The sequence below is a fragment of the Trichosurus vulpecula genome, chromosome 1 (genome assembly GCF_011100635.1).
Source record: "Trichosurus vulpecula isolate mTriVul1 chromosome 1, mTriVul1.pri, whole genome shotgun sequence".
Lineage (NCBI taxonomy): Eukaryota > Metazoa > Chordata > Mammalia > Diprotodontia > Phalangeridae > Trichosurus > Trichosurus vulpecula.
The window spans coordinates 34,199,894-34,222,777 of NC_050573.1; the positions used below are offsets into that span (position 1 = coordinate 34,199,894).

General features: G+C 45.5%; 1 protein-coding gene across 1 annotated transcript in view; it reads right to left on the reverse strand.

Moving 5' to 3' along the window:
* The window catches only part of CUX2 (cut like homeobox 2), a 249,209-nt gene that overhangs the window by 47,771 nt on the left and 178,554 nt on the right, over positions 1-22,884 (reverse strand). Inside the window, exons 6-7 of the mRNA XM_036764170.1 lie at positions 9,608-9,745; positions 5,133-5,256 (exon numbers count right to left, since the gene is read on the reverse strand). Of these exons, the coding sequence (XP_036620065.1) occupies positions 5,133-5,256; positions 9,608-9,745 (262 nt within the window). The remainder of the gene's footprint in view (positions 1-5,132; positions 5,257-9,607; positions 9,746-22,884) is intronic.

A 22,884-nucleotide genomic window follows, 5' to 3' on the forward strand; every position in this document is an offset into this window, starting at 1 on the left:
GTTCTTAAGTAGTTGGTGAGGCTCGTGGGTTTCTCAGGGGCTGAAATGAGCAATCCATCATTGTCCCCATGTGAAGGTCCCCTGGTGAGCATCTGTTTCTTCATCCAAGGAGGAGAGGGCTTGGAGTACAGAACAGCTAAGGTGATGCATGTGGCTGTAGTGCTAGGCTTGGGATTAGGAAGAGCTGAGTTCAAATCCTGCCTCAGATACAAACTAGCTGTGTGATCTTGGGTAAGTCATTTAATCTCTCTCAGCCTCAGTTTCTCATCTGTAAGATGGGGATAATAATAGCACCTACTTCACAGGATTGTTATGAGGCTTGAATGAGACACCATACACAGAGCACTCTGTGAAGCTTAGAGTGTTGAAAGGGACCTTAGGAACCACCTTTCATATTTCCATTTCCAGCTCTCAGTACAGTGCTTGGCATACAGTGAGTACTTAATAAATGCTCATTCATTCATCTAGTTGTTCTCAAAGCGTGGTTTACAGACCCTTGCAGGGACATTCCCAAGATCCTTTCAGGGGGTCCTTGAAGTCAAAACTATTTTCACTGTAATACTAAGATGCTTAAATTTCTAACATGGTAAATATCAGCAGACATAAACCACATAAACAGAAGCTCTTTGGTGGGGGTCCTCAATAAATTTTAAGTGGAGAGGAATCCAGAGGCCATAAACTTTGAGAACTATTGATCTAGACTAAACTCCTCATTTACATGTCTAAAAACATGGATTCAAATCATGTTTCTGCCATGTTACTGGCTTGTTGGCCCTGGACAAATCATTTAACCCATCTATGCCTCCATCTCCTCAATTGTAAAAGGGGGATGGGATGACAATGGCAATTTCTGTAGTCACGCCACATAGGGCTTTCTTTGTTACATGGCAGCCCAAGCTAGACTTACCTCACTTTACATATTAGGAACAGAGAAGTTAACTCAAGCTAAGAGTCACACATCTGGTCATGTGAGAGCTAGGATTCGAACTTGGCTCATCTGACATCAAACTTTTTAATTCTCTCTCTCCTTCCCTTCTTCCCTTCCTTTCTTGCTTCTTTCTTTACTTCCCTCCTTCCTTCCTTCCCTCCTTCCTTCCTTCCTTCCTTCCTTCCTTCCTTCCTTCCTTCCTTCCTTCCTTCCTTCCTTCCTTCCCTCCTTCCGTCCTTCCCTCCCTCCCTCCCTCTCTTCCTCCCTCCCTCCCTCCCTCTCTTCCTTCCCTCCCTCCCTCCCTCCCTCTCTTCCTTCCCTCCCTCCCTCCCTCCTTCCTTCCCTCACTCCCTCCTTCCCTCCCTCCCTCCCTCCCTCCTTCCCTCCCTCCCTCCTTCCTTCCTTCCCTCCCTCCCTCCTTCCCTCCTTCCCTCCCTCCCTCTCTCCCTCCCTCCTTTCTTCCTTCCTTCCTTCCTTACCTCCTTCCTTCCCTCCCTCCCTCCCTCCTTCCTTCCTTCCTTCCCTACCTCCTTCCTTCCTTCCTTCCTTCCCTCCCTCCCTCCTTCCTTCCTCTCATTTTATCCTCACAACAACCCTGAGAGGTGGGTGCTGTTATTATCCCCATTTTACAGATGAGAGAACTGAGGCTGACAGCAATTGACTTCCTCAGGGTCACACAGCTACTAAGTGTCTGAGACTGGTTTTGTACTCAGATCTTCCCAATGCCAAGCCCATGCCCTTACCACTGCGCCCCCTGGGTGCCTCTATAACACGCCTCACAAATGGTCATGCAGCCTTGACTCAAAGACCTCCAGGAATGGGGAAGCCACCTCCTTTCAAGGCAGTCCATTCTAGCTTTGATTATTGGGAGCTTCTGTCGGACACAGAGACTAAATCTGCCTCTCTTCAGCTCCCAGCTCAGTTCTGTGTCTGGGCCGAAGGGAGCAAGCCCTGGGCTGTTTCATTAAGAGAGACATCATGGAGTTTGCCCTGGTCAGGTCAGATGTGGAGTATTGCATTCCCTTCTGGACACCACATTTTAAGAAGGGCATTGATGGGGAGAAGTGGATGATCTCCAGCAAAGGAAGATTTTGTATGACTTGGAGGGAATCTGCAAGGATAGTGACCACAGTAACTAGAATTACAAGGTCATGAATACCTATTGCAAAGAGGGTATATCCTAGCATTTAAACAATCCCCAACATTCAACTCTATAGTATATGTAATAATATTTAATATTCAAATATATTCTCTTCTTAAGGCATATCCTAGCAGTTAAATAATTAAAAAATTCAACACTATAATATATATAATATTTAATATTCAAATACATACTCTTCTTTACTCATTTAAATTCCATGAAACAGACATTTTAAGTACCTAACATGTCTAATAAAATAATCTTATTTTGAAGAAAAAAGAATGGCATTGATAAACTGGAGGGTGTCCAGAGGAGCGCTACCAGACTGATGAAGTGCCTTGACTCCATGTCTTATGAGGATCCATTGAGGGAAATGAGCATGTTTACCCTGGAGAAGGGAAATCTCAGAGAGACCATGATAGCTGTCACATGGAAGAGAGATTAGTCTTGTTCTCCTTGACTCTGGAGGGAAGAACCAGGAGCAGTTGTGGGGAGGGAAGGGGGAGCTGCAGGAAGTCCAGGAAAAGCTTCCTCCCAAGTGGAGCCTTCTACAACACTCCTGGGAGTGGATACTTAGAAGACTCGGTGTCCTGGCTAAGCCAGGTCCCTAAGGCGAGCATGGATCTCCCTTGGGGGAGGATAGGCTTTCAGTGTCTGGAGACCTTGTTAACCACATTAATGAGACAATTAATAGATTTAATAGGCCAACTTACTGTTTAAGAAAGAAAAGAGCTTCCTAAGCATCTGCCTTCCCCCGAAACTACATACATGAGCCATTACTTTCTTAAAAAAGTAGGTAAATTCAATACAAGGAAGTATGGTTCAGTGGGAAGAGCTCCAGGAAATCAGGAGGCTTGTTCCTGGCTCAGCCATTAACTTGCTGTGTGACCTTGGAATGGTCACTTTACTTCTATAGGCCTGAGCTTTTCCATTGGTAAAATAAGGTACATGACGCCTGCTCTCCTTATCTCATAAGAAATTTTCATGAATGTGCGGGTTACCAAAATATTGAAAGTGACTAGAATGCGCCAAACCAGGAGAAAAATTTCTTAGGATAACACCAACGTGGCGAAGATGATTTGGAAAGACTTAACTGACCAAAGCAATGACCAACCATGCCGCTGGAGGACCAATGATGAACGATGCTGCCCACCTCCTGACAGGGAAGAGAGGAACTCAAAGGAGGAGGAAGTGACACAAACACTTTTTGGACACAGACAATGTGGGAACTTATTTTGCTTGATTATGCACATTTGTTTTAAGGGATTTTGCTTATCATTTTCTTTTTTTAATGGGGATAGGGGAGAGGGATAGAAAATAAGTGCTTATTAAGAACAAATTGTAGATAAAAAAAGTAACGGGTACACAAATGTGAAGGTAATTACCACCACCACTACTACTACTACCACAGTTACTACTACTGAGTAAATGCTTATTAATAGAATTTTAAACGAAAAAAAAAAAGCAGTGACTTGGGTATACAAATGTGAAGGTAATTACCACCACCACCACTACTACTACTACTACTACTACTGCTACTGTTATTGCTATGACTACGACTACGACGACGACTACTACTACTACTACTACTACTACTACTACCATTTCTATGGCATTTTCTATGTGATAAGTGCTTCAATAATAATAATAATAGTTGCTGTTGTTCACCTTTGTGGCCCCATTTGGGGTTTTCTTGGCAAAGATACTGCCATTTCCTTCTCCAGGTCATTTTATAAATGAGGAAACTGAGGGAAACAAGGTTAAGTGACTTGCCCAGGGCCACACAGCTAGTAAGTATCTGAGGCTGGATTTGAACTTGGGTCTTAATTTAAAAAAATTATTATTTTTTAAATTCTTTTCTTATTTATATTTAAAAAATTTTTCAGTTCCAAATTCTCTCCGTCCCTCCTGCCCCTCCCACCCATTGAGAAGGCAAGAAATGTGATATCAATTATACATGCAAATCATGCAAAACATACTTCCAAATTAACAATGTTGCAAAAATAAACCCAAGAAAAATAAAGAAATTAAAAAATTACGCTTCAATCTGTACTTAGATTGCACCAATTCTCTCTCTGGATGTGGAGAGCATTTTTCATCATGAGTCCTCTGGAATTGTCTTGGATCATTGTATTGATCAGAGTAGCTAAGTCTTTCACAGCTGATCATCCTTACAGTATTGCCGTTACTGTGCACAATGCTCTACTGGTTCTGCTCACTTCACTTTGCATCAGTTCATATAAGTCTTTCCAGGTTTTTAGGAAACCATTCCTTTCATCATTTCTTATAACACACTAGTATTCCATTACAATCACAGACCACAACTTGTTTAGCCATTCCCCCATTGATGGGTATCCCCTCAATTTCCGATTCTTTGCTACCACAAAGAGTTGCTATAAATATTTTTGTACAAATAAGTCCTTTTCAATTTTCTTTGATCTCTTTGGGATATGAACCTAGCAGTGGTATTGTTGGATCAAAGGGTATGCACAGTTTTATAGCCCTTTGGGCATAGTTCCATATTGCTCTCCAGAATGGTTAAATCAATTGACAACTCCACCAACAGTGTATCAGTGTCCCAATTTTTCCAAATCCCCTCCAACAGTTGTCATTTTCCTTTTTTGCCATATTAGCCAATCTGATAGGTATGAGGTGGTACCTCAGAGTTGTTTTCATTTGCATTTTTCTAATCAATAGTGATTTAGAGCATTTTTATATGATTATAGATAACTCTGATTTCTTCTTCTGAGAACTGCATGTTCATATCCTTTGACCATTTACCCACTGGGGAATGACTCATATTCTTGTAAGTTTCACTCAGTTCTCCATAAATTTGAGAAATGAGGAGCTCAGGTCTCCTTGACTCCAGGCTCGGTGCTCTATCCACTGAGCCACCTTGCTGCCTGTTAGTTGGTTGTCCAAGCCTCCTGGATCAGTAATCTGCTTCTATGAGAATGGAGGCTTTCCTGGGAACCAAGGAGCATCTGCTCTTCCCAACCCTGACCACTGGGCTCCCCTGCACAAACCTCCCTCAGTCCCCGCAAACACCCTTGACTCACTCACTTTTGTTTCTCCGCCTCATTTCTCTGAAGCAAGGTTTCTGTTAAAAGTGCTTTGTTGGGAATGCCCGGAAGCCTGGGTCCCTCTGACACTGTGAATCCAGCTGGAGTCGTCCCTTCTCTCTGCTCTGGAGGTTAAGAAAAGAAGACAGAAAGACATCATTGGAGGGGCTTGACAAGTTGAGAAAGCAGCTTCCTTCTGTGAGGCTGAAGACCAATAACCCATGTAAAGAAATTGATTTCCCCAACTTCCCAAATTGATTTCGGCTCCTGAGTTGATACATCCGGCCGACTCTGCTGCTGACTAGCTGAGCCACCCCTTCACGGGAGGGATGGGGGGGCTGGGGCGAGGTGGTTGCTGGTGTTTGATATGAAATTCTCAACTGCCCACATTCATCTTGCCCCAGCACCAGATCACCTGGAGGGCCTGAATGCATCCTTACCTGCTGTGTGGCCCTGGGCAAGTCATTCAACCTCTGAATCTCAAGCATCTCTAATAAGATAAAGATGGGCTGCAATCTGCATGGGTGACTGCAATTCCCACACCAGGGGCTCTCTCTAGTGATGAGATCCAGATTTATGGTTTACAAAGTCCTTAATAATAATAATAGTAATGGGCTAATAATAATGAATCTCTATATTAGTTTACAATGTATTGTAACATTGTTTACAAATGTGTTATTCCATTTGATGTTCGCGACAACCCTGGGAGGCAGGGGCTATTATTATCCCCATTTTACAGATGAGGAAACTGAGGCCAAAAGAGGCGAAGGGACTTTTTACCTTCGTGATGTTGGCCAAGTCCCTTCACCTCCGTGGGCCTCGACTTCCTCATCTGTAAAACGAGGTGGTTGGATTCAGTGGCCTCCAAGGTTCCTTTCAGGTCTAGATCTGTGACCGATCCTATGATCTCTCTCTGGGCTTCGGTTTCTTCACATCTAAAAAGAAGGGGGAGTGGAGTCGACGGCGTCTGAGCCTGTGATGCCAAGACCAGCACGCTGCCCATTTTACCACTGATGGCCTCTAGGGGCGCCACATTACACAGAGTCCTGTGGGCCTGGAGTCAGGAAGACCTGAATTCCGAATCAGACTTAGACACTTATCAGCTGTGTGACCCTAGGCAGGTTATTTAACTACTGTCTGCCTCAGTTTCCCCACCTGTAAAGGGAGGATAATAACAGCACCTACCTCCCTGGGTCGCTGTGAGGACCAAATGAGTAATATGTGTAAAAAGCTGAGCATAGTGCCCAACACACAGTGGGCAGCATGTAAAAAATTTAGCTATTATTAATCAATAAACATTTATTAAGCACCTACTATGTGCCAGGCACTGTGCTAAGCAAAAAGTGGCAAAAGACAGTCCCTGTCCTCAAGGAGCATAAATCTAACAGGGGAGACAACATGAAAACAAAACATACAAAGCAAACCATATACAAGATAAACAGGAAAAAATTAACAGGGGGAAGGCTTTGGAATTAGGAGGTGTTATTTTCATAACACCTCTGTAAAGCAGATAGTGCATGCATGAATATTCCTATTTAATAGACGAGGAAACTGAGGGCACAGATCACAAAGCTAGTGCACTGTGTCTTGAACTTCTGGCTCAGGATTCAGCTCTCTTTCCACTCCATCCCTCTGCCTCTTAAGAAGACCCTTCCCTTTCCGGGAGTGCAAGGCATCAGTAGAAATTTTGCTCCTCCCAGGAAGCCTTCCTTGAGAAGTCATTAATCTCTCCTGCCCCTGAAGTCCCTGAGTCCTCTGCTGACAGCCAGTCATTGATCACCTTGTGCTGTCATTGACCTGTCTCCTGTGTCTGTCTTGTCTCCACACCCCACCCTATATCCCTTCGGGACTCAAAAGACACCCCAGATCCTTTCTTGTATCTCCCCCCCAGGCTTTGCTCATACAAGGCAGGCATTCAACAAATGCTTGTGGAACATCCCTGGCCTCCCTCAAAAAGGTTCAGGGGATCAAAGGGCAGAAAGAACAGAGTCCTTTGAAAGGGGAAATACTCTGTGTTGATTCAGGGGATCATTCCCTTCCAGGGTCTGATTGTGGCATGTTGGGTGCCCTGGGCTCTCACAAGCTAGGCTAGTAGAAGATCTGGTGGCCCCAGAGTTCAGAACCAGGAGCAATGGGTGGCAGTGGGGAAGGGACCGACTAGTCTCCACCCATTCCAGAGCCATGTTGATGGCAGGAAAAACTTCCCAACAATGAGGAAGTTTCCCAAAGGAAGAGGGGGAAATAGGGGGTTCTCCCTCCCTCCCTTCTTCCAAATGGATGAACACTTGGTGGATATGTTGTACTGGGGTTCCTTTGGGTATGGATCTGACTTAATGGCCACTCTGGTCACCTGAGTCTCTGAAAAGCCTGGATATGTCAACTGGAGAGTCATCTTGAAGAACATCAAGACTCACGAGCATTGAAGAGATCACCTAAGGCTAGCAGGGACTCTTAAGGTATGAATGTGTTTTAAAAAATATTTTGATAGCTGTATTTAATTGTAGTTGGTTTCTTTGGAATCCCACATGTTTTATGTATTTAAAAATGTTAATTCTGAGAAGGAATCCATGGGCTCCCTAGCTGCCAAAGGGATCCATAACACAATGAAGGTTAAGAGCCCTTGACCTAGAGAGAGGATATAAATCTGTGCAAGGTCTGGCAGGCCCCATAAAGTGAGAAGGGCTTCATGTATGCCCACACGTGGGAGTCCGGCTCAACAGTCCAAAGAGTTGGGTTTGGATCCCAGGATTTGCTTCTTTATTATCTATGTAACTGTGGCAAAGTCACTTCCCTTTTCCTGGCCTCAGTTTCTCCATCTGGTAAATGATGGAGTTGACCTCAAAGGTCTTTTTCTGCTTCAGATCCAGGATCTTCTGATTAATTATTGAACCTTGGAGGTCCTCAGTTTCTTCATCTGTAAAATAAGGGGGCTAGACTCGATGACCACCAATGTAAAATCTTATGATGCTATGACCAACCTAGCAGAGCCTGAAAAGGCTCCACCAGACGTAGAGGGATGACTTTGGACACAGAAGCTCCTGGAGACAGACCATCTACTAAGGTGTAAAGGGGTTAGGAGCTAAAACAATGCAAGGCATACCCCTGGTGGTGAAATCAGGGCTCCTTGGTGGATTAGTATTTCTCACCTCACTTTCGAGGTCACTCACACATGAGAATGGGGCAGCTAGGTGGCTCCTGCAGTGGACAGAGTGTGCTGGGCATGGAGTCTGGAAGATCTGAGTTCAAATCCAGCATCAGACACTAGCTAGGTGACCCTGAGCAAGTCACTTAACCCTGTTTGCCTCAGTTTCCTCATCTATCAAATGAGCTGGAGAAGGAACTGGCAAACCACTCCAGTATCTTTGCCAAGGAAAACCCCAAATAGGGTCACGAAGAGTAGGACTGAAATGACTGAACAACAAAAGACATAAGAACATAGATCTGAAGCTCAGAGGGTCTATATCTGTTTCTCCCAGCAGAATATAAGCTTCTTGATGGTAGGGACTACTTTATTTTTGTCTCTTCATCCCCAGCACCTTGCACATAGTAGGTACTTAATAAATCTTGATGGACTGATTGTATACAAGTGTGCCCCTCCCCTGCTCTGGTCCGCTCCTTGTAGGGCTGATTACAGCAACCATTTCATTCTTCTTAATTATATCAGAGTACGGAGCACAGCGCCTAATAAATGCTTCTTGAAATCGAAGCTTTCTATCTTTTCAGCTTTCCCACTACTGTAAAGTGAGATATCTTGGGTCTCCTTAGCTTGAATGCAATTCCCTGGGGATTAGAGTTGTTGGGGGAACTGGGCAATAGAGGAAAAGTGGAATCAGAGGAGAGAGATGCCCTTTCAGATCAAATGTGACAGTTGGAAGGGACCTCAGGAGCCATCTATCAGTCCAAACCATACATGAAAGGCATCTATCTCCACTATAACAGACTTGACAAAGGTCATCCAGACTCTGCTCAAACACCCACCATCTCTTGGGGCAGCTCATTCCATTTTTTCCTCACATTAAACTGAAATTTGACTCTTTGCAACATTTGGTTCTGCCTTGTGGTGCGAAGCAGAACAAGTCTGATCTCTCTTCCATATGAGCCCTTCAGACACCTGTCTTGTCCTCCTGAGCTTTCTCTTCCTGAGTTAACATCCCCAGTTCCTTAACCCAATCTTCATATGACATGAACTCAAGGTCTGTCATCGTCCTGGTTCTCCTTTGTATTATCTCTGCCTTATCAATGTTTTTCTTAAACTGTGGTGCCCAGACTTGAGCATAATATTCCAGATGTTCTGATCAGGGCAGAGGCCAATGGGACTATCAGCACCTTTTCCTGGAAGCTTGGACCATTCTGATGCAATCCAAGATAGCACTAGCGTTGGGTTGCTAACACTGGCGACTTGTATTGAGTTTATAATCCACTAAGACCCCCAGATTATTTTCCTCAGGGAAACCTTTAGGCAGAAAGTGATGGTACCTTTGGTCTTGAGAATCTCTGGATGTTTCTTCCACTGGACGTGGAGATCTTTCAGGGGCTGGCTGGTGGGGTCAAAAGCTTGTAGCTGCTGCAATCTATCTTCTAAGCTTCTTGCTGCCTCAAACACAGGCACAGGGTCTGGGGAGAAAGCAACCTGGTGAGCAGCTTGCCCAATTCCCACCCCTTACCACTACCACCATAGCTCCAACATGGAGAGCAGCTGGCCTAGCTTAATGGGGAAAGCACAGGAATTGGGGTCAGGTCCTGGTTCAAATCCAGCCTCTGCCTCTTACTAATGTGACAAGGTTAAGGCACTTAACTGCTCCAAGTCTCAATTTCTCCTTGGTAACATGGGGATAATAAACCTCTGTCTTCAAAAGGCAACCTGATGTGACAGGAGTACTGAACTTAGGAATCTGGATGTCTGTGTGTGAATTCTACCCCTCCCCCCAACACTGTGACCTTGGGTGACTCTGTCTCATCCAAGAGACTTTTAGCTCTCAAAGCATTACTTTCCTCATCTGTAAAATGGAGACAATAAATTTGTGCTTCTTACCTCACAGGGCTGTTGCAAAAAAGCCCTATGTGCACCCTAAAGCACTCTATAGATATGTTATTAGTAATAGTTTTAAATTTTTATTAAATAATATTTAATATTACCATTATGAATTAACAATCTTATTAATTAATCTGTAAACAACGATGTTTAATACTACCATTATTAAATAATAGCATTATTAATTTATTTATGAAATAATAGCATTTAATGCTATTATTAATTGATAGCATTACTAATAGTATTATCTCCCAGGACAGGGTTTATGTGAAGAAAGAACTTTTTAAACTATAGGGGACTACATACGGAACAGAAGATTGGTCAACGAAAGCCCAGTTCTCTAGTGCAAGAACAGAATTCTTGGACTGATGTTGTCCCCTACATGGATGTTTGGTGAGCCTTTTCTAGGCATGTGTAATGGAGGGCATGCACAAGCTTCTGTAACTGGTTCCTGTCTGCTTATTGTCAGTCAAAGAGGAGCCTGTTATTTGGCTGCTGAGCCAGAAATGTGTGTGTGTGCAAAAGTATGCTGGTCTCTCTTTTTCGTGGTAGTGAGTGAGGGAAAAAGCTGCTGTAAGCCTCTAGGTGGGGAGAACACCAATGGCCTTACTCTTCCCATCCAGATTGAAATGAAGCCCCAAGGAAAAGGCCCCAGCTCCGCAACAGCAGATAGCCAAGCTGATAGCCTATGTCCAGCAGCAAGGGAATGGCTTGTGCAGCAGTCAGATGACATTCCAAAATGAACTTACTTGGTGGGGTGAATGCTTCATAGTAACCACTTTAAATCTGAGCTCCTTTCCCCAAAAAACCGAGGTGTAGAGGAAAGAGTGTGCCTTGCCTCCTTCCAGGTTTGGGGGACTGTGTTTGTACTTTTGTTCTTGCTGTATCTTCTCAATAAATTTCTCTTTTATAAAAGGTAATTGATATTAATTGATTAAATGATACTGGAGTGCTAACCACTGGGTCAATCAATGATATAGGAGAGGCGCTAACTGCACCTGACAATTAATACTGGTGAGAATGCACAGAAATGGGGGACTGAACCAATAGCAACAGAACCCCCCAACATCTTAGGGCTATACTTAGAATCCTGAGGTGGGCATGAAGCTAGCCAGCCCTTTGGGGACAAGGCTTACCTACCCAGAACATACAGAGGAGGGAAGGGCCTTAGAACATGGAATGTCAGAGCTGGAGGGACTGTGGAACAAGGAATATCAGAGCTGGGAAGAGTCTGACCTGGGAGGGGCCTTAGAACATATTATATCTAGAACACAGGGCTAAGAACACAGGGCTTTGATCATAGAAAGTCAGAGCTGAGAGGGACACTGGTTCCAAAAAGGTCAGTGGTGAGAGGGGCCTTGGCACACTGAATGCCAGAGCTAGAAGTGTCTTTAGCGACCATCTAGTCCACCTCTCCAACCCCTCATGTCACAGAGGGCGACATGCTCCCATAGAGGAGAAGTGGCTCTTTCAGAGAGCTCATGGACAGTCCCAACACTCCCAATTCAATTACTGTTTTTTCCCCACCTCACACTGCTTCATTTCCGTTTCCCATCCCCACGAAGAACCTGTCCTCCCAAGTGGGCATTTCTGAGTCATGCATTAACCCCAGAGTGGCATCTTCACCCTGCCCCTGTGAGAATCTGGGGACCGCCCAATCCCTTCCCACCAGAAGCACTGGGAGAGAGCTCCTTGGCTGCCCCTTGACCCCAACAAGCAAACCTCTTCCCTCTCCTCCCTCCACCATCCCACCACCACCTCCTCCTAATAATGCCTGTTTATTTAGGCAAAGGAAAAAGGAGACAATAGCAGTTTATGCCGAGGTAAGCAGGTGCATTCAAACAGTCTGTCTCTCCTCTGTCAGCATTACACCATCATTAGCTAGTGTCTGCTCAGCAGGGTGTACCATTATGTCTCCCACGGCTGATGTAATTATACATTGACATAATTAACCCAGCAAGCCCATTAGGCAGGCCAGCTAAAAATTCATCTATAATTATTTGTTGTGTGCATGCTAATGAGTCCATCTGTACCGCCATTGTACAACACCGAACAAATTAATTTACAAGTCTGGATTTTTTAATAAGTTCAAGAAAATGCTGCTTATTGTGTTGGGTTTCTCAAAAAAATGCCAAGAAGGGTCCAGGGTCAGGGAAGTCGGACCAACATGAGAGCAGCTCAGGGTGCTTGGGTCCCAGGCCTGGCTTGTGGGGAATTGCTGAGAGCCCTGCCCTGATTCCAGGATGACTGGAGAGGAAAAATCCAGCTCTGTCGTGGTGAGGGGAAAGAGCCCAGCCCAGCACCCAGCCTGTACAAGTATCAATGCAGGATAATTACATGCAATGGTAATAAAGGATGGCATCCATTCACGGGGATGTGAATTATAGTATTGATGCTGCATTGTGCTCGAATGCTATAATTGTTTGGGTCACTGTGATTCCTTCCCCATTCAATCCTGGAAACGCTTGTTGCAGGGCTCCTACATGGGGTTGCCAAGGGTGGGTCAGGTCAGGGCATAGAGCCCCTGGAGGATGTTAAATGGAGGTCTGAGAAGGCTTTACAATTTCTGAAGCATCTCGTTTTTTGTTTACGGTGGAGAATCTGGGCGTTTATTCACCCTCTCCTTTGTGGCCCCAGTGCCTCAGGAAAAGCACTCTTCATGAACTCACATGGATGGCATTTGGTTGGTGGGGAGCTCACAGACTGACCAGCATAGCACTTGGTATGCAGTAGGGGCTTAATAAATGCTCCTTGCTTTATTAGCCTATGTTCCAATTCTAACTCTGATGTGACCTTAGGCAAACTGTTTCATTTCCCAAGTGCCTCAGTTTCTCCATCTACAAAATGAGTGTTTGGACTATGCGGCTTCTCAGAAGTTCCTCTCCAATCTGTTTTCAAATGTCATCAATTCTACCTTCAAAGAATATCTTGAATTCTGATCCTCTCCTCTGACACTGCCCCCACCCTGGCCTTCTTCACCTCACACCTGGACAACTGTGACAGGCTGCTTGGGGCCGGGCCGGGGGTGGTGGGCAGTCTGCCTGCCTCTAGTTTCTCCCCACTCCAATCTATCTCTCACTCAGCTCTTAAAGTCCCTAAAGTGCAGGTCTGATCATGTCACCCCGCATTCCTCCACTCAACAAACTCCAGTGGCTCCCTATTACTTCCTGGATAAAATATAAAATTGTCCATTTGGCTTTGAAAGTTCTAGCTTCTTCCTCCCTTTCTGGTCTTCTTCCACCTTTCTTCCCTTCATTTACTCTTCAATCCAGCGTCACCAGCTCCGCTCCTGGCTGTTCCTCCCACAGGACACTCCATCTCTTGCCTGTCCCCCGTGCCTGGAATCCCTTCCTCCTCATCTCCACCTCTTGGCCTCCATGGAGTCTCAGCTAAAACCCTCCCTTCTGGAAGAAGCCTTTCATGATCCCACCACCACTATCGCCTTCCCTTGGAGACGACTCCCAACTGAACCCATCTCCATCTTGTTTGTACACAGTCGTTTTCATGTTGTCTCTCCCATCTGACTGTAAGCTCCTTGAGGTCAGGGACTGTCTTTGGCCTTTCTTTGTAGCCCCTTGTGTTCAGCCCCATGCTGGATGACTGACTGACTGACCTAGGGCTCAATAGGATGAAACGTTGGTGAGATCCAACCCCCGCCCCAGGCTCTCCGGGCATGCCCAACCTCAGAGAGATGGGAGAAGTGGGCAGAATCACCCTGGTTTTTAGAGGGACTAATTAAGTTAGTAGCGGATTCACCAACTAATCAAACTCTCGTTTCACAGATGAAGAAATTGAGGCTGCCAGGGGTCATAGGATCAAAGTCTCACATTCATCGGACTTCTGGGATGATGGCCAAGGGTTGTGTCATCATGTGCTGCCAGATGACCTGGAGGCAAGCATGGGGCATCAAGGCACCTCAGCATCTGGGGTCAGGGTTCAAATCCAGCTTCAGACACTTACTAGCTGTGTGGCCCTGGGCAAGGCATCTCAGTCTGCCCCAGTTTACCCATCTGTAAAATGCGGATAATAATAGAATCTATCTCCCAGGTTTGTTGTAAGAATCAAATGAGATAAGGATTGTAAAGTGCTTAGCACAGTGCCGTGGCACATAGTAAGGGCTTAATAATTGCTTGACCATCTTGGCTGCTCTCCTCTGGATACCATAAAGCTTATCAGTGCTAAAATATAGTGCCCAGGACTGAACAAGATTATTCCACATGTAGTCTGACCAGAGCAGAGAATGGCCAGGACTTTGGCATGATGGCTACAAATACTTTCTGAGTTTAAGTGACTTAGCCAAGGTCACAGAGAAAATTGACAAGACCATAGATCTAGATTAGATTATAAACTCTTTGAGGGCAGGGACTGTCTTTTTGCCTTTCTTTGCATACCCAGTACTTGGCACAGTGCCTGGAACATAGTAGGCACTTAATAAATGTTTACTGCCTGCCTGACTTTGCCCAAGGTCACATAAATTGTAAATTTCAGGGCTGGGATTTGAACTCAGTTCTTGGAACCTAGTAAGCTATCTTAGGTTTGCTCCAGTGCCCTAGCCTAGCCATTCTGAGCAGGCTGTTCATTCCCCATCCCTTCTGGAAGCCTTCAGGAGTCTTCCTTGGCCCCTAGGGCCTGGAGCAGAGAAGTTTTGTGTCTCCCTCCTAAGATGACATGGGAAAGCTTTTCTGTAACAGGGCTGTGCTGATCTTTAAAAAGGGAGACCCACAAAATTACTGGCCAGTTAGCTTCATTTCAATCCTGGGTAAAATATTAGGACAAATAAGAAGGCAATTGATGGGTAAACACTTAGAAGAGAAACAATTTAATGAGCGATTATCAAAGCCAGTTCATAAAATACAGATTGGGCCTGACAAACCCAATAGCCTGCCCTGACAAAATTATAGGTTTGGTGGACGAGGGGAAGCAGACGCTTCATCGCCTTGACTCTGCACACATCTTAACACGGGAAATCCATAGGTAAAGAACAATAACATATTAATATAAGAATAAAAGGAATAATGAAATGACCTTCATAGTACAGTAGTAACTTATATTTCCATAGCATCTGAAGGTTTGCAAAGTGCTTTATGCCCATTAAGCTCTGATCTTCACAACTGTGCTGGGTGATCTGGGTTCATAAAATAACTCACTAAAGCTCCAATTTATCCTGTATTTATCTTGACTTGCTTGCATGTTGTCTTCTCTCTTGAGCCTCTAGAGAGCAGGAACTGTTTTTTGCCTTCTTTTGTGTCCCCAGTGCTTAGCAAAATGCTCGGCACATAGTAGGTGCTTACACAAACGTATGTTGATTGATTGACTGACTAAATGTCTGGATCTGGACATGGCCTCTTTCAGATCTGAATCTGAAATGATCTCGGGACCTTTCTGAAATGCTTTAGGTTTATGAACTTTTTTGGCTCCCAACGACCCTCTCGGGTGGGTATTGCTTTCATTTAACAGATGCCAAGCAGGTCTTCAGACTCCGGGTCCAGTGCTCGGCAGTACTGTGCCTGATAGCAGGGAAGGCTCCTTAGCCAGGAAAGCTGTTCCAAAGTGGAATGTGGAGGTAGTGAGCTCCCTGTCTAGATCCTAGATGAGTTGCTGCTGGGGATGCTGTTGGAGGGATTTTTGTACAGGTACAGGATGTGCTAGCTGGTTTTGGAGGCCTCTGCTACCTTGGAGGTTCTAGGATTCTGACTGGTTGAAGAGACCAAAAGGCCTTTTGGGTTTGGGATAAGAAGCAGACTGTGGTCCTGCTTTAGCATTCACTAAGAAAAAAAATGAGGTTCAGAGATATACAGTGACTTGTCCAAGGTCACCCAGGGAGTCTGTAGCAGAGAAAGGGTTTGGACCTGGGTCTCCATGACTTCTGGTACAGGACTCTTCCCACTTGACCCCAGCAGTGGGTAGGCTCTCAGGCTCTTCCATCTCCCTGAGATGTCTGGGCCATGGATCAATCATGTAGGAGATGTCGATGGGCTGGAGCAGGTGCCCAGAGCAGCCATGGCAAGCTGGGCACGGTGACTGGGGCAAAGATTTCACATGTACTTGATTTAGGCAAAGAGTCTCCAGGAAGAAAGTGAAGGCAGGGGACAGGCAGAGATCCTCCCAGTAATGAGGATCGATAGGACAGAAATAGAGTGTGGTCGTGTGATTTAATTATCATGAGGGAACTCCCAAGTAAGGAAACTCTCTCCACCAATGCAGATCAGCACCTTCTCTTCAACACAGAGTGTTAGAGGATACTTGGGGTACTGAGGGGCTAAGTGACTGAAAATCATGCAGCTGGTGGGATTCAAACCCAGGTCACTCTGACTCCAAGGCCAACCCTCTTCTTTATACTCTGCTGTCTTTCAGATGGGAATGATTTTCCTAAAATCAGTCATTAGTTGAGAGCAGCAAGAGCCTAAGGATTCCTTAGCTGGGCCACTGGGTGGTTGGGGTCATGATGAGACCAGGCAAGGAACATGAAGTTGAAGGTGTTCCTGCTTCCGAATATCTGCAGTGTCTGTTTATGACAAGTGAACCTGAACTCCCTTGGGGCATCATGGGAACTGTCGGGAAGGTGGCCCTGGGGCTGGGCAGCCTGGCCTCCTGAAGTGGCCTTCCCTGAGGTGAACTGACCAGGAAGGCCATTCTACCTCAGTTCATCACTTCAGACGAGCCTTATCATCACTAGTGGGTGGGGAGATGTTTGCCTTCTAGAGGCTGGTCCAGACGACCTCTCCAAGCGAAAGCGTCTGCTCTCCCACATCTGCAACCTTCCAGTGAGGAGGAAATACTGCCTGTAGCCTCAGAAGGTCTGAGGAGGAGAGAACAGGGCAGGAGTTCATATCACCTCTGCATGAGCGAAGGACTCCATCAATCAACATTCAGTAGGCACCTGCTGTGTGCCAGGCGTAAGCACGTCATAGAAACCTCTTCCTTCGAGACTCAGCTCAAATACACTCCTGCATGAAGCCTTTCTGGCTGGTGCCCTCCCACCAATATATTTAACAACTTTGTGCTCTGTTTGGCATTCAAGGCCCTTCACAACCTGCCCCCTCCCACCTTCCCAGTCTTCTCACACTTTACTCCCCAACACATACTCTTAGGTCCAGTGACGCCAGCCTCCTGGCTGGCCCACGAACAAGTTGCCCCATCTCTCAGTACTGGGTGCTCTCTCTGGCTGTGTGGGACACTTTCCCTCCTCATCTCCATCTACTGACCTCCCTGGCTTCCTCTGAGTCCCAACTAAAATCCTTCCTCTTACAGGAAACCTTCCCTAACCCCTCTCAATTCCAGTACCTGCCCTCTGTTAATGATTTTCTATTTATCCTGTACCTAGCTTTGTCTGCATATTGGCTCCCCAATTAGATTGTAAGCTCCTGGAGGGCAGGGGCTGTCTTTTGCCTTTTATTGCAGTGTTTAGCACAGTGCTGGGCACATAGTAGGTGCTTAATAAGTGTTTATTGATTTCCTTTTTTATCCTGTACATGGCTTTCTTTGTATATATTTGTTTTCATTTGTCTACCATTAGATTGTAAGCTCCTGGAGGGCAGGGGCTGTCTTTTGCCTTTTTTGATATCTCTAGCTCTACAGCACCTGGCAAATAGTAGGTGCTTAATAAATGCTTATTGATTGATTGACTCTGTATCTACTTAGACATGTCCTTGTTTTTTCTCCCTTTAGGATATAGGTCCTTGAGGCAGGGACTTTTTCATTCCTTGCATTTATTTGTATTCTCAGCACTGAGCACAATGCCTGGTACACAGAAGGTGCTTAATAAATGCTTGTTGATTGACTGAAATGTACATCTGTAGCCAGCTGGGCTCCTGGCTGATACAACTGCTAGTTATACCATGCTTTAAAGTTAAGGGACCATAGTTCAATCATAATCTATGGGATCATAGATCTGGAGCTGACAGGGGCCTTAGAGGCAACAACCTTCTCATTTTACAGATGGGCAAGCTGAAGTTCAGAGAAGGAAACCTACTTGCCCATAGTCACACAGCTTAGGAAGCAGCAGAGCCAGAATTTGCACTCAGGTCTTTTGGATTCCTCATCGTCTCATATGTATGAAATGGCAGGTTGGCCTCCCTCCCGTCCCACTGCCTTCCAATGGACTTTTTAACTAAGGGAGCCCCCATATCCTTAGGAGTTAATGTGCTTTAGCAGACTGACCCATGAACCAAGAGTCAGGAGGCCTGGGCCACTTAACAAGTAACTTAAACAAATCACTTAAACTCACTGGGCCTCAATTTCCACAAGTGGGGATGATGATAATAATTTAGATTTCTTGAGAGTTTTAAGGTTTCCCTCATGACAGCCCTGTGGGGCAAGCATCATCATCCCCTTTTGACGGATGAGGAGAAAAGAGACAGACTGGGAAATTGAAGGGGTGAAATGATTTAGTATCATTTAAGTAGGCACTTAAATGCTTTTTCACTCATTGGTTCATTCACTCATTCATTAATTCTTCTATCCCTGGGGTTTCTTCTCTGATGGAGCATTATGTCCAAGGTCCAAAGTCTCCTCAACCTCTGTCTCTGTCTCTGTCTCTGTCTCTCTCTCTCTCTCTCTCTCTCTCTCTCTCTCTCTCTCTCTCTCACACACACACACACTGCAATTTGTTTTCTAAAGTTGATTTTAGGGAATTTTTTTTGTTTTGCTTACCCCCAGGCACCAGAAATAATAGTGACAACTCTGGTGCCAAGGAAGCAAGAGGACACATAAGGACAGGAGGACAGACACAAGAAACAATAGAAACAATGGACAAGCCCAAATGACAATAAACAGAGACACAACTGGGGGTAGTCACTCACTCATCTGCATCTCCTGATCCCCTCTCAATGGGAGTCACTTCCCTCTATTATCTTCTGATTATTTAGTGCGGTGGATAGAGCTCCAGGCCTAGCGGCAGGAAAAACTGAGTTCAAATCCAGCCTCACACATGCATAAGCTGTGTGACCCTGGGCAAATCACTTCACCATGTTTACCTCAGTTTCTTCATCTGGAAAATGTGGACTAATGTGCATTGATGCCTATAAGCATTCTCATTTAATATTTCACTCGTTAAATTCTGATTGCATCCCTGGCTGACTATATGTACAGATCTCCAACATTCTATGTTGGGGCAGTTAGGTGGCGCAGTGGATAGAGTGCCAGGTCTGGAGTCAGGAAGACTCACCTGCCTGAGTTCACCTCTGGCCTCAGACACTTACTAGCTGTGTGACCCTGGGTAAGTCACTTCAACCTGTTTGACTCAGTTTCCTCATCTGTAAAATGAGCTGGAGAAGGAAATGGCAAACTACTCTAGGATCTTTGCCAAGAAAACCACAAATAGGGTCCCCAAAAGTCATTTAGCCTTGTTTGCCTCAGTTTCCTCATCTGTATAATATGCCAGAGAAGTGAATAGCAAAGCACTCTAGTATGTTTGCCAAGAAAACCCCAAATGAGGTCACAAAGAGTCAGAAACAACTGAAAAACTAGTGAACTACAACAAAGTCCCCGGGATTGTGCAAGGTTGCACTACTACATCTACAACGCTTTGCTGCCTTCAAGAGCTCTCGAGATGCCAGCTCCTACTATTACTATTGTGTCTGGAATGCCTCCCTTCTGAGTCCTGCCTCCTGGCATCCTCAGCTCTCCTCCCGGCTCAGCCCGAGGGCACCTCCTCCGGAAGCCCGTGGCAGCTTGTCTGCCCTTCCCTTCTCTCGGTCCCGCTGTTCACTCGCTCTCCCAGGAATTACCTTGTATTTAGGTACGTGGATACGTTATACCCCCTCAGCGGAAGGTAAATTCTTTGGGGCGGGGCGGGGTGGGGGTGGGGGCTGGGTCTTTGTAACTCTGGTGTCTAATGCATATTTAAAAAATGGATTTGGGATTTCATCCCTGCCCTCTACCAGAGCTGGCTGGCACTTGGTCTGTGACTTGTACAAAGTCTCAGAGAGTTGGGGCGGGGCCCTGAGAGATTCAGTGACCTGTCCAGGGTCACACAGCCTATAGGTATCAGGGTTTGAACTCAAGTCCTCCTGGGAAGCTAGGTAGCCAGTGAATAGAATGCTTAATTTGGAGTCAGGAAGACCCGAGTTCAAATCCAGCCTCATACATTTAACACATGATTCTGGGCAAATCATTTGAACTCTGCTTCAGTTTCCCCATCTGCAAATGTAATGATAGTAAGAGTGAGCCCCCTCCCAGGGTTGTTGTGAGGATTGAATGAGACAATCTTTGTAAAGTGCTTACCTTGTATAAATGCTAGCTATTGCTATTCTGATCCCCTAGACTGGCTCTCTCTGCCCTACCAGGGGTGGGGAACCAACAGCCTCCAGCCCACATGTGGCCTTCTAGGTCCTCAGTGTGGCCTTTTGACTGAGTCCAAGTGTTACAGAACAAATCCTTTTATTAAGGGGATTTGTTCTGTGAAATCTGGGTTCGGTCAAAGGGCCGCACTTGAGGACCTAGAGGGCCACATGTGGCAGATTCCCCATGCCTGCCCGTTGCCTCTCAAATAATAAACTCCCAGCACATAGTAGTCACTTCACAATTGCAGGTTCAACCAAATCCAATTGAAGAGATTCTGGTGTCTCCCTTGGGAGAATCTCAGCTCCTGCCCATACTGGACCCAACAGTGATGGAGTACCCCAAGTCTTACTTAATATCAATAGTGATGGGATTTTTATGGGAGTCAAGCCCACTTCTTCCCTGCTTTACATTCCAGCCCATTCCAATGGGCCTCCATGGAGAGGTAGTTTCCACTCAAGAAGGCAGCCCCATTCCCAGAGAATTCTCATTATTTCAGAACACACAAAGAGTTGGGCTGCGAGCTGTTTTAAGTCTCTGCTCTAAAATGTACACAGTGATGATTATAATTTACTTCCCAGGGTAGCTTCCGTTATTTATTCTCTCTCCCCCTCCCCACCCTGCATATTGCTGAGTTCCTGGATTTTTCAGCGAGCTTGCAAACTAATTTCTTCCCCCAATCCTCTTTGGGGTTAAGTCCACGGAGCCCTCCGCTACCCGTGCTGAATTTCCTTTCCAGGAGTTTTTGTTGGGGATGGGGCGGCATGGGGTGGGGGTGGGGTGGGGAAGAATTATTTAGAGGAACAGAGGAGAGGACTCTGTCACATTATGCAGGCTTAAAATGTATGGAACAGGCATGCTGGTGAATCAAAGGTGTTCTCAACTCTTTTGTCCAGGAGTGTTATTTAAGGCATCAGCTAAATGTCAGTTGCTGTTCCTACCAACGTAAATTGAAAGCGAGAGAGGAAAAAACCAACAACAAGAGACTAACATAGGCTCACTTTATAATATCTGGAGTCAACTCTTCAGCAAATATAGAAGTAATGATGGCCCTGGGGAGACTTTATGCCTTTTCCTCCTGCTCTCTTTTCTCCAAAAGCACCTAGCTCAGAGCCAAGGGTGCATGGTAAGTGCTCAATAAATAGAGCTTGATCAAGAATCCTCACTAACTCCCTATTGCCTTTAGGGTCATATACCGACTTCTTGGCTTGGCATTAAAATCCTGTCCAATTTGGCTTTTGCTTGCCTTTCTAGGCTTATTGTCTATCATTCCCCGCCCAGACTGGCTAGCTTGCTGTTTTTTTTCAAATACTCCCTCTCCTTCTGCTGTCTTTGAACAGATTTTCTGGAATGCCTGGAAGGCACCCTCTCCCACCTCCACCCCTCTTCTCTGCTTCTTAGAATTCTGGGCTTCTTATAAAGCTCAGCTCATGGGTCACCACCATAGGGAAGCCTTTCCTGTCCTCAGTGTTTTCTCCCTCATCAAATGATCAAATATGTACTGAGTTCAAATCCAACCTCAGACACTTACTTGCTGTGTGACCCTGGGTAAATCACTTAAAGTACTGTCTGCCTCAGTTTCCTCATCTGGAAAATGGGGGTAATAGTTCTCGTACTATGAGCCTTGTGGGGCCAGAGGTCCATGATTGAATGAGATGATAATAGCTGATGTTTCTATGGCACTGTAAGGTTTGCCAAGGGCTCTACCTATGTAATCTCTTCTGAGCCTCACAAGACACTCACTAGTCGTGTGACCTTGGCCAGGTCATTTTACCTTTCTTTTCCCATCTGTAAAATGAGGGGGTCGGACTCAATGGTCTCTGAGGGTCCTTCCAGCTATAAATCTGTGGTCTTGTAATCCTAGCTGTGGAACCCTGGGCAGTCACTTTCTCTTTTGGGCCTCAGTTTCCCCATCTGTAAAATCAGGGGGTTGGGATCCATGTTTGGCTCCAGATCTATGATCCTATGAATCCTCTCAAGTAGGCACTATAGGATTTATTCTCACCATTTTATAGAGGGGGAAAACAAGCTCAGAGAGGTTCATTACATGGCTAAGGTCACACAGCTAATAGCAATAATAATGATTGCAGTTAGCATTTATATGATGCCTTAAGGTTTACAAAATGCTTACAAATATGATCTTGTTTGGTTGTCACAGTGGTAAGTGCCGTTATTATCCCCATTTTGTGGATAAGGAAACTGAGGCAGACAGCACTTTCAGTGACTTAGTAAGTGTGTGAGGCTGACTGTCCGGTGCTCTATCCACCATGCCACCCAGCTGCCCCAGAGGCAGGATCGGAACTCAGCTCTCTGGGTCCATCCCTCTTTCTTCTGTCAAGCTCTCTCTGTTACAGATAGTCAGGTGTGCACTGTGGCCAGGAAGTAGCAGATGAGTTAACAAAGCCCTTTCTGTTGCTGATCTTCTCCCAGGATTACACTC